We start from the raw sequence: 11,535 nt of genomic DNA, 5'->3' as shown, positions 1-11,535 counted from the left end.
ACGTGTGTTCACTGCAACAGGTTCGTGGCCGCGCGTCCAATAAGAGATAACTGTGTAATGAAACTTTATGTTAAAACTGACCTAAGGGCATGTACAACGACAATTATTACGCTGTCTATTAAAGGTTAATTGGGATTATCGAGAACAAACCAGAAAGCGACGGCCTCGGTCGTCCTCTCGCGAGGCGACGACCTTGACTTGTTGCCCGAGCAAAAACAACGGCTCGGCATTCCCACTGTAGCAGCAGCTACGAGTGGACGACGACGATGGATCCCCTACGAACGATGCTGCTTGCTGCTCGCGCGCCGACCCAGCCAGAGCTTCATGAATCACTATGCTGAGCCCCCTACGCCAAAGCTGCCCCAGCTAGTAGGCCCTTTATGGCTTGGCCCCTCGCTTGCCTTACTTTTCTATTGGCCCATCACACCCAAAACACGAATGACCCACTGCCCACCAAACTTCCCAGTAGCCAAAGCCCAAGCCCAATGGCATGATACGGGCATAGTATTACATAGTAATACTTTATATTATGAGTAAATTGCACCCACCATACAACTTATTAGGTAGGTGCAAATTGGTCTAATAACTTGTAAATGCTCAATTTAGTACAATAAATTGACAGGTGGGTGCAGATCGGTCCAACAACTTATAAAATGCCTAACATAATGCAATAACTTGGCAAATAGGTGTATTCACAGTCCAAACATTACACGATAATGTAACTAACGCAAATTCTCAATAAAGAGTATATTCATGTTAGGACAAATTATTAAGTATTATTTGACTATTGATTTTTGTGTTGCTCCTGCGTGGCAATGTATTTGGCCAGGATAAAACTCTCATTGTTTAAAAATTAATGTTATGTCTTTACATTAATTACTTTTGTATAGTGATTTAATTTTAATTAAACTATTTAATTTGATATTCAATATTGAAAATTTCACCCTCACTGTTTCCGATATATTTGATTATATGCAGTGTTAAACTAAAAAAGGCAATACATTGATACAAACTTTTGATACCTTTTAGGAGCTTGGTATATATATTTTTAAAACCTCATATATTCGTTAGAAAGGAAAAAATGAGCTAAATAAACAGAAACAAACATGAGTATTATTGAATACATGAGCATTAGCGCAGAAGAAACCTAAGATTTCAGGGTCTCTCTTATCGACTTCAGTGTTTGAGTGATGCCAATGGTGTAATTCTAAAATTTGTTTGCATTTGAACTAATAAAAAATTATACATAGTTGAAAAGCAACAACCGGATCACCATCAATAATTTTCATTTATAAAATTTAAGAATTATTGACGTTTCATCTACTTTGCTTAATATGTTGTTGTAATAGTGGTTAAATAATATATCATTTTTAATAAAACAATAATTAGTTTATTCTGAGAATAAAATTATCAGTGTCCATTGCGACACAAAAATCTACTGTCAAATAATACGTTCTAACATGAATATACTCTTTATTGTGACTTGACATTAGCAAATATATTTTCGTGTAATGTTTAGATTGTGAATGCACCAATTTATCAAGTTATTGCATTAAATTAAGTATTTTCTAAGTTGTTGGATTAATCTGCACCCAGCTATCAAGTTATTGTACTAAATTGAGCACTTTACAAGTTGTTGGACAAATTTGCACCCATCTGCCAAGTTGTTGTATGATAGGTGCAATTTACTCTTATATTATTATGTAAAAACTATGCTATCTTATATCTTATGTATAGTCCTTTTTATACTATGAGTTTATATGTATATTATGTCTACCACAAAACAATACACAAAGATCCATCTCACATATTTGATCACCACGTTTCATATGTTTATATATGTATTAAATAGTTTGTAAATAGTCACACAAACACATTATTGTACAAGTTGTCTGTTTTATTATTTACACGCGGTATTTTAAACACATTGAGACGGCAAACCACTATACATGCCTGCAAATGTTACTAGAAAGTCGCATTCCATTCCATTTTGTTCATTATGTCTTTAATATCTTTTCGGCGTCGCCGGAGGAACCGCTCGATACTCAACGCACACGGCACACCGGCGACCCTACACGGCCCTCCCCCGCACCGGCGACCCTGCACGGCCCTCCCCCGCACCGGCGACGCTCGATCTGCTCGTCCAACCGCTCCTGCGCGGCCCGCCTCTACCTGCGACGGCCACCCTGCGCCCTCCCCTCAGCCTTCTCCCACCAGCGCCGACGCCCTGCGCGGCCCTCCCCTCACCGGCGACGGCCGGCCTCCCCCCACCGGCGCCACCGCCCCTGCGGGCCACCACGGACAACGCGCAGGGCTCCCCAAGGCGATTTCCCTGCAGTAGCGCGTCTGCAGGGACGGCGCGCGGGCTCTGACCACCGCCTGCCCTCCGGCGTCCACCTTCTTCAGCCCGAGCGCCATCCCCTCTTGCCATTCCTCCATTCCGGTGTTCTCTCATGCATCCACTTGAGATCCCCGAAGGGTAAGAATCAAACCCTAGGTCGCTGTATCTCTTTTTTTTTGCATATGGTTTCTGTATGGTTGATAGTAGATTAGTTGTATTATTGAGATTAGATGAAAAATGCAATCGAAATCAATTGTGGACCGATTTTGGTATGCATTGCATATGGTCAGTAATGATTTTTGCATTTGCAGCAAATACGACATACTAGGTTCTTCCTGTTTATGTAAGACATGGAACCAGAACACTTGTTTCTGTGCATGTGTTGGCTCTTGGATGTGCTAACATGAAGCACTTGTTGTTGGTAATATTCAGTGCATATGCTGCCATGGACAATGCTCTTTTGTTGAAATGTTACAAGCATGAGCCATGTGCTTATTTCTTATGTGCTGTGCGTGTTTCCTATGTGTAATAATGGTTTTAGGGTATTTATGTCCAAGTTAACAGAGCTGCTGGTGAAATCTAACTGACTGGTATTTTCAGGTAATGTTTGCATGTTTTGGTGGTATTTAACGGGGGCGAGCGCTTTTGATGGTATTTTACGGAAAGTCGTGATCTGTCGATGCTGCAGAACCAATTTTCCCCTTGTTGACTAGGGTTCTTTGCGTTGCCTATGGTGGGGGGTTTGCCTATTTAGCAGGCAATACAATAGCGTGAGTCAGACAGTCAGTGATTGAACTGCAAGTTTGGATCTTTCTTGCATCAAATGGTAGAGCAAGGCAAAGCACGAGGCGCTCCGACGAAGGCAAAGAAATCGCTGCTCGTGGAGGCTGATGAGATTGGCCAGGTGAGCGGAGTGGTGTTTGCAAGAGAATCACCACTGGCGCGCAAGAACGACCAAGGATGCAGCGTCAGCCATAGTCATGGGGATGATGAAACGAAGGAATCAGATGGGGGTGTGCAAAATGGGTGGGTTGATTTTGGGCATTCGCTGCAGCTGCTGCTGTTCTCACGGCAGTGGTCTCTCGCTGAGAGTCTTGTTGCTCTAGCAGATCAGCAGTCACTGCTGGATTATGGCCTGTCAGCCGCCCTTGATGCCATATGGTTCTTGCGGACGAAGCAGGATCTTGAGGGGCTCAATTGTCTGATAGCGAAGATTGTGGCTTCGGGAGCAAAGGATTTTGCAAGAGCAATCCTCCGGACGTCACTGCTTGCATCTTGTGTTGCAGCTTGCCAAAGCAAGGCTATCTCTGTGGTTGATAGCAAGGAGATCGTCGCCGATAGGTGACTCTCAGCTTATACATTTGAATGTTTCTTTCAGAAGGGTGTTCTTAATACATTATTGGTGATGCTATTTCTTTTGGTTTCGAAATTTAGATTGCATGATCGTCTGCGGGATTGTCCTGGTGCCGACCATCTGAAAGTTGAGGCAGGTGCCAAAGTGCAGAAGTTTATGGAATGGGCTTTGCAGTGTATCCATATGCATCATTGTTCTGAAGAGACACAAAGGTACAGATGGAACTGCGACACTCTCCAAGAGGTACAGCTCCATTTGTCAGCATTTAGAGTCTTTTTGGACATAGCTGGTGACAATCTCAGTGGCAAGATTTTCACTGAGGCATTTGATGCGGCCTGCTTCCCACTTACACTCTTCTCAAGTTTATTTGAACCTGGATGGTCTTCTGGGAGTTCAGCAGTCTCCATTAAGGGTCTTTTATCATTGCTGGTGGAAGGAAGCGCTGATAATGTAAATCAGTGCTTCCTGGAAGCAGCGCGCTTTGGAAGTACTGAGCTTGTACGCATTCTGTTGGAGGTAATTTACGTTCTCATTAATCTTGATGTAGGAGTTAACCAGTGTGTTTAGCAAAATAGTAAATAAGTATTTCAGTAATGTTTTATTTTGCTTTTTTTAGAGGAGATTGATTGTGTGAGTTATTACCAAGAAATTGGGTCCGAAGCTCTAGATTATTTACTTAGTTTTTCTTATGTTCCAAATACTAGAGAGGCAAGTTTTGGGATGTCATCTAGGAGGATCCAAATCTTTGAATGGGCTGTGGTCAATATTTATCTTTTGTTTGTGAGCCATAGAATATTGGAATCAGTTCCAGTTGAAGCTCAAGATGATATTCCAACTTATAGTCATTCAGTGCCTTTTGCTGACAAATTCTTTGTTTCTGTGCAAAGGACACTATCATAGTGGTGATCTGTGTAGCAAATATACTTAGTCAGTGATAACATACATACTCTGTCGTGTAGAAAACACAAATTTCTAGTGAAAGCACTCTATTATAACTTTTCCTACAGCTGGGTCTGCCAAAATTTAGGCTGGTTGATCAAAATTGTTTGTCCTTATTTTGGTGTGCAACTAAAACACAGTCAATGGTAGCTCATTCTCTTCCCAAATTGTAGCCTAGGTAGGGTAAACAATATGATGGTTAACATTACGTACGCCCTTTGGTTTGTTTTGTTGGGCTTTGGTAAGATCACAAACTAAACATGCTATTTTCAAATTGCTGGAATCTGGGCATCTTGTTTGTACATCTATTCTATCGAAATCACTCATATTATAACTCCATGTTTCTACATCTGAACATGCTAGAATCTGGGCATCTTGTTTGTTTGTATCCATAATTTTAAAAGTACAACGCAAATATAGTCAATGATAGTTCATTTTCTTGCCAAAATATAGCCAAGTTATGGCAACCAAGTTGATGGTCAATTCTGCATGTTCTTTGCTTATTTATTATTGGTCTTAGGTAGGATCAGAAAATAAATACACAATAATTTCAAATTGTTTCCTGTAAGAACTTTCAGTATAGTCTTTCAAGAAACTCATATTTCAGCCTTTCCTGTTCTTTGCGCTTAAGGAGGATCATGTTATATAGTTATGTGCTACCTTTTTTCTGTTATGCTGCAGTTTTTGGGTTTTTAACTATTTATCTTTATCCGAGAGTGTGTCGTACTCCGATTAGCTGAGGCATTTTGTGCTGTACAATGGAATAGTATTAGGCCTATATGCATTTTGAACAAAAATTTAGATTGCTCATGAATTATAGGTCGATCTTACGATTTTGTGGTGATTGTGAATTAATTCTACGATTTGGCCAGAAAAGTTTATCTGTAATATAAGACCCTTCCAGTTTAGATTTTGTTTCCTTATGGCTTATGCTGTAAAAGGGAATAAAATCGGTTTTTCTTTTGAAACAGTCCTGCCATATTATCCTGAAAATGTTTTACAATTATTGGCTTCTAAACTATATTTTTCCTTTTAACTAAAGATATATTATTGTAGTGATATAACTACCACTTTTTGGTCGAAGCTTTTGGTCTTTTAACTAATTTTCTAAAATCTAGAGCATGTTCTCAAAGTTCTTCAAGGCATTCTTCTATTGCATAAATATTGATTTACTAAAGAAGTATAGTTTGATCTTGAAATTTTGTAGTATTTGCATCATTGTAGAGAATTTTTCCTGAAAAAGGGTTTATGGTGATATGAGGCCCTTCCTGTCAGATTTTATTTCCTTGTACACAGGATGGGATGAAAATCACTTTTCCTTTATGTAAAAAAAATGTCGCGTTATCCTAGAATTGTCAAACAACTGTATCCTGAAACATCTTTGGAAAGCACATCTGAGTTATTACAGCATGACAATTGACAACCATAACTTGTATCCCTTTTGCAGATTGCATACCAGAACAACTTGGCTGTGGACATTGACCTGGCTCTAGTGTTTGCTTCTCATTACTGCAAGTTGGACACAATGGCATGCTTGGTTGATGAAGGGAATGCATCCTCTTTCCTTGGTCCTCTGATAAAAGCTGCTGAGCGTGGGTGCTTGCAGGTCGTCCACTGGTTTGCCTGTAGAGGTGTTTCTGAGATTGAGATGTGCCTCGCCCTCACAACCGCTGCCTCCAGTGGCCATTTCACAGTGGCATCCTACCTACTTGAACAGATCCCGCAGCAGATCCTCGAAGCTCTCAGCACACAGATCCTGAAGGCCGCCCGTGGCCAGGGCAGCGGGTCGTTCGATGGCGTCTCCTTCCTTCTGAGGTCCAACTTCCTAAGAGATGCTGCCACAACATACGAGGCGGCGGACCTCATCGCGAGGGGGGCCACCAACGGTGAGCCCCATGACCTGGTCGCCTTCCTGAAAGAGCACTGGTCCCAGGCCGCCTTCACCGAAGGGTTGAGTGCTGGCGAGGCTCATTTCGTGAATGTCATGAGGGTCTTCAGGAGAGGCGCGTCCCCAGTCTGCCTGAACGACCTCCCGTCGCAGATGGTGCTCGGCATCGCCTACCTGCCGCTGTACCGGGCTTGTGTGAGCGAGGCAGGTGGGCAGCTGCTACCTCAGAGACTGAGGGGTGAGCTGGTGGAGGCGATGAACCGGCTCGGGGAGCCGGCTGGCGTGGAGAGCCAGGGGAAGGATCTGGTGATGGCTCTGGAGCGCCACATGCCGTCCTTCTTGATTGGGTCTTGAGAGGTTTACCAAGTGTAAATAACCTTAATAAACATCTTATTAAGTGGTGTAAGAGTGTAAAATGCAGTGTGTACTGTGTAGCTGCCAAACTCCCAGTCTTCCAGTGGGACAGGTAGCAATAGTTTTGGTGCGTTACTGGTTTCATGGTCGTGTACAAAGTGTTTTTGTAAGAAGTTTGTCTATCGATTGCCTGTTGAAGGGGGGCAGCAGCGTGCGTTTATATATCTATCTATACATGCCATGGTGCTGCAAAACTCTGGATGTGTGTTGCAAACGCCGCCAGAGTGACGCTTGAAATGTAAACAGCAAGGATCTGTTCATTCTTGTTGCCAGAAACATAAGCTCCCAATGGGCATTTCAGCAAGCCTGGGACATTTGGTGGTAGTTAGAGCATCTCCAAGAGTGCTCAAAACATGCTCCTAGAAATCCTGTTTTGGAAATGAACAAGAAAGAAAACCCCACCTCCAACAGGTACCAAAACCCTGTTCCCAAATTTCCCCCACGCCCAATCCTAGCGGTCTCCGGAGCCAAATTTTCCACCCCTCCTCGCCGCACCCAATCCAGAAAATTTTCATCTGCTCCCGTGTTGTGCCATCTCGTGTGTGCTATTTTTGCAGGTCCCAACTCCATGGCTCCATGCAATCTCCAAACTTATTTAATCAAAATATATGGAGAAATGGTTATTTAATCTCCACCCTTCGGGTCTCACCTGGGATGAGGTGGCGCATCCTGAACTTTTTGGGAAGGAAAAAAATAGAGCCACTGTTGAAAAATGGTTATTTTTTGGACCTAAAAGTTTTTGGCAAAGTCCCAGTCCAACATTATTGGGAGTAGAATTAGTGGGTACTCTTGAATATGCTCTTATCTCGGTTCCGTTCCTCTACCATCATCTGCCGCGCTCACCACGGGGTGGCTGGGAGGTGCACTGCTGCGCAGTGGCGGATCCAGGATAATTATTAAGAGGGGTTTTCTCCTACCTCTAAACAATTTTAGCCTCTCCTCGTAGTGTATTTATATTAAAAAATTATAGGGGGGCTTAGGAGGGGCTCCATGGATCCAGCGGTGGGTCTGGAGGGGCTGGATCCGCCCCTGCTGTTGCGGGACACATCTGCCAACGCTGGCTTGCATGTCTCAACATCAGCAAGGGAAGAAAAGCCTCAACGGCCGGCTTCAACCTCCACGGCGGCCATATGAAGGCAAATAAACTTTATGAAGTCATTTTACTTATTTTGTGTTAATTTGTCTTCTTATTATCTCAATAAATTTACATATTCGTAAACATGTGTGCAATAAGCTTCATGTGAACTGAGCATATATAGCTCAGGCGGGTTTGAACCCACAGCATGGTATAGTTGCTCGCATTTTGTCGAATTTATTTCAGCAATTAACGACGGTGCTATACTTTTCGATGGTAGATGATGTGCCCCTATGTTTTACTTCGATAATCTTAAGATCTGCTGTATCTTTCTCGGATGTATGTCTCATGGAAAAAAAACTGATTTATTTCAATACCTTTGGGCCTTCGACCCCCGAGTATTTCGACTCCTGAGTATGATCATCCCACGCTTTTTGTTTTTGACGAGTTAGTTGCTACTATGGAATGATCATTCAAATGATAGTTAATATTTGTTTCAAAAAAAATGGCATTATGCCAAATCAATAAACACAACTGGCTCTATACTTCCATAAACCATATTTTTATTTACGTTTTTTATTTTCTTCTGGTCGCAAGATGCAGTTTTGGCATCATTTTACTTTTTGTAACTTTATATTACGTTTGGTGGGAGTATGTTGTAGCAAACGTAAGCGCTACACATACACCAATTTTCTTACAACTCAAGTAGGAGAATAAGACTCGTAATTATACAAGAGAATGACTTATAAATGAATCTAGTAGTTAGTCAAAATATACTTACAATGGAATACACAAATAGTTGTGCATGGAGGATACAAACAGTGATCAACAACTACATCAAGATCTAGTAGTTATTCTTCTTATCAAGAGCCAATGGTATTTTCCTATGCATTATATGTTTCCATAAACATTTTCAACTCAAATTTTTATTCTTCAACAAGTTGCAGTATTTTGTTCATTAGAAAGACTTCATTCCATTTGTTTTCCTTTTTCAAGATTTCCCAGTACCAACTTTTCACAACTCAACATTTCCTCCGTGCAATATATGTTTGGTTAACTTTTGTTCTAGTCAACATTTTGTCAACCTTTTTTCTAGTCAACATTCTTTCAATGCAAAGATGCCCCCATCTTTTCACTATATAGTTCATTCTAACTCTTTTAATTTTTCACCATTTTTTTTCTTATCTTTTGAACATTATGTTTTCTATGCAATATATGCTTCCTCAATATTTCTCTACTCAACGTTTTATGTTTTCTTATCTTTTGATCAACAATTCTTCAAGACACACAACATTTTTTCTTGTATACAACTGAATTGTTTGTTCTAAGTTGTTGATCATTAGAAAAGGATCTAGTGATGTACTACCAGGAAGCCAGTCTCTATTCCATTCAACGTACTAATAATAATTACATTTTAAAAGGTAAGATGTCAAGTCAAAAATAAAACAAAATATTAAACAAACATAGAGGGAGACTATATACAAACATCTAACGAAGAGAAAACAAACAAAAGAACATCCTCTATATGCGCTTGAAAATGATCCAACTTACGCTCGAATCAAAACCCTCTGTCCCCTGTAATTAATTCACATCAATCTAAGAGATCATAAGTAGGACGCCGGGTCCACGACCTCGTTCCGGGCTCCGGCCGCCGGCATGAGCGCCAGCGCCAGCAGCACCCCCAGCAGCGCCACCGGCACGAGCAGCACCGCCAGCGGCGGCGGCGGGAGCGGTGGCAGGACGAGCGGGAGCACCAGCAGCAGCACGGTGATGAGGGCGAGCAGGAGGCACGACTCCACGGAGAAGTACTTGGCGCAGAAGCCCCTCGGCGTGCTTGGGTCGTCGTGGTACTTGCGCCGGCCGGGGACGAGGTGATGAGCCGTCGTCGTCCTCCCGCCTGGCGGTGATGTCAGCGATGACGGCATTAACGGGCGGTCTCGTGCGCCGCGCCGCTTCGAGGAAAGATGGCGCTGGTTGTCCATCCGGCCCCCTCGGTCCTCTCGGCTTGTCCTCTGGCCAGCCGGAACCTGCTTTTAAGCTCAAGAAGTCAAGATGACCATCCAACATGAGGTAGTAGGTTAATTAATCTCAAGTCTTACCTTAGTCCGTGATGAGTGAGCAAATTAAGGACATCGAATCAGTAATAATCAGTAAAATAGAGTAGCGCACTCGCAGCACAATTTTTTCTACTTGGTGTGTACGTTCTTTGTGTGTTGACGAGCACGTTGTGCTGTAAGGGTTTGCTCGTTACCGCTATGACGATGAGATTCTGTGTAAGACCATGCCTGCCTATGCCGCGGGTAAAAATTTATGGGGGGTATCATATATACAGTTCCGTCATTTCCAAATGTTGCTGATCCTACCCAAGAATACTACACTGTATAAATGCATCACCCCAGCTCGTGAGCCTCATCTCACTGTGGATGTGGTCAAGTGTATTTTCTTTGCTATCTCCATTCTCCAATATAGTGGTCTCTTGCATGTGGAATATGTCTTTTGGTTCTTCGTCATATATACTTCACCAGGTGATCTCAACCGTGCACCTTTTTTTTCTCTCGTTCCCTTGGATCAGTTAAAAGTATAAACGGGAGGGAGGAAGGGTTTACCTTCCTTGTCGATTACCCGTGTAGGACATGATTTGAATCAAGGCCGACGAAAACTGAAGATTTTGTGGAGGATTCGTGTGAGATTTTATCAAGGAGTTCCGTGGTTTTCAGATCTCCCGGTCTCTATATTTCACGTATCTCTCCTTATTACCATCATATTGCTCCCCCGTCTCAAATTTATTTGTCGTTTTAATTTTTCTAGATACATCAATTTTGCTATATATACATCTATACATGATATATATCTAAACCCAAACGACTAGTAATTTGAGATGGAGAGAGTACAAAATAAATGCAATCAATAATTCTATTGTTAGTCTTATTGCTCGATGTATACCTTGGTCAACTATTTTGATATAACAACTTTAAATAAAATATCAAATAGGGAATTTTAGATCTCATCCAGCCTATAAATTTCATGTGAATCAAAGCTATCTCCATCCGGGCCCATACTAAAAAGTTGTAAATTCTCGAACAAGAAGAAATTCGAATTACAAACGACTAAGGAAATATTCGGCTCGTGATAAGATTGACACAAATGGCTTATAGGTGCTAGCTCCATTTCGTCGGAACGGATGAGCTGCTATGGGTTAGGATTTTTGTAATACTAGTACATCTGTAATACTGGCATGATGATCCACACTATCTAGTGATTATTTTGAGGCCAAGTCTCACCTGCTGCTGCCGCCGGTGGTGAGACGCGAGGAGACCGGCGCGCTTCTTTTCAAGCCATGCATGTATACATGCACGCCGCCGCCGCCGCCGCCGCTATCCAACCATCATCATCCCGGCGTCGGTTGTTGGCCGGCCGGTCGCCCAGGGTCGGGTCACTATGCTTCGGATTCGGAGTGAGATCGATCGAGCAGGAGAGGGATGTATGTGATGAGGAACGGATTGCAGGTGCAGGGCGGCTAGCTA

At 42.4% G+C, this 11,535-nt stretch overlaps 2 protein-coding genes across 2 annotated transcripts; one reads left to right on the top strand and one right to left on the bottom strand.

Moving 5' to 3' along the window:
- Positions 1 to 2,020: 2,020 nt before the first annotated feature.
- On the top strand, positions 2,021 to 7,102 carry LOC120656105 (ankyrin repeat protein SKIP35-like). The gene is made up of 4 exons (XM_039934124.1): positions 2,021 to 2,479; positions 2,942 to 3,682; positions 3,776 to 4,211; positions 6,082 to 7,102. Exons 2-4 carry the CDS (start codon positions 3,165 to 3,167, stop codon positions 6,874 to 6,876), a joined length of 1,749 nt encoding a protein of 582 aa, XP_039790058.1. The 5' UTR covers positions 2,021 to 2,479; positions 2,942 to 3,164; the 3' UTR covers positions 6,877 to 7,102.
- Positions 7,103 to 9,377: 2,275 nt separating this feature from the next.
- On the bottom strand, positions 9,378 to 11,535 carry LOC120654115 (ARGOS-like protein). Its single transcript, XM_039931684.1, has 2 exons — positions 11,293 to 11,535; positions 9,378 to 10,038 (listed from the first exon to the last, which is right to left on the bottom strand). Exon 2 carries the CDS (start codon positions 9,991 to 9,993, stop codon positions 9,616 to 9,618), a length of 378 nt encoding a protein of 125 aa, XP_039787618.1. The 5' UTR covers positions 9,994 to 10,038; positions 11,293 to 11,535; the 3' UTR covers positions 9,378 to 9,615.

This window comes from Panicum virgatum, chromosome 1N, assembly GCF_016808335.1.
Source record: "Panicum virgatum strain AP13 chromosome 1N, P.virgatum_v5, whole genome shotgun sequence".
NCBI classification, from domain to species: Eukaryota; Viridiplantae; Streptophyta; class Magnoliopsida; order Poales; family Poaceae; genus Panicum; species Panicum virgatum.
Note: the sequence above shows the minus strand (reverse complement) of the source record. Positions and strands in the feature narration are given on the sequence as shown.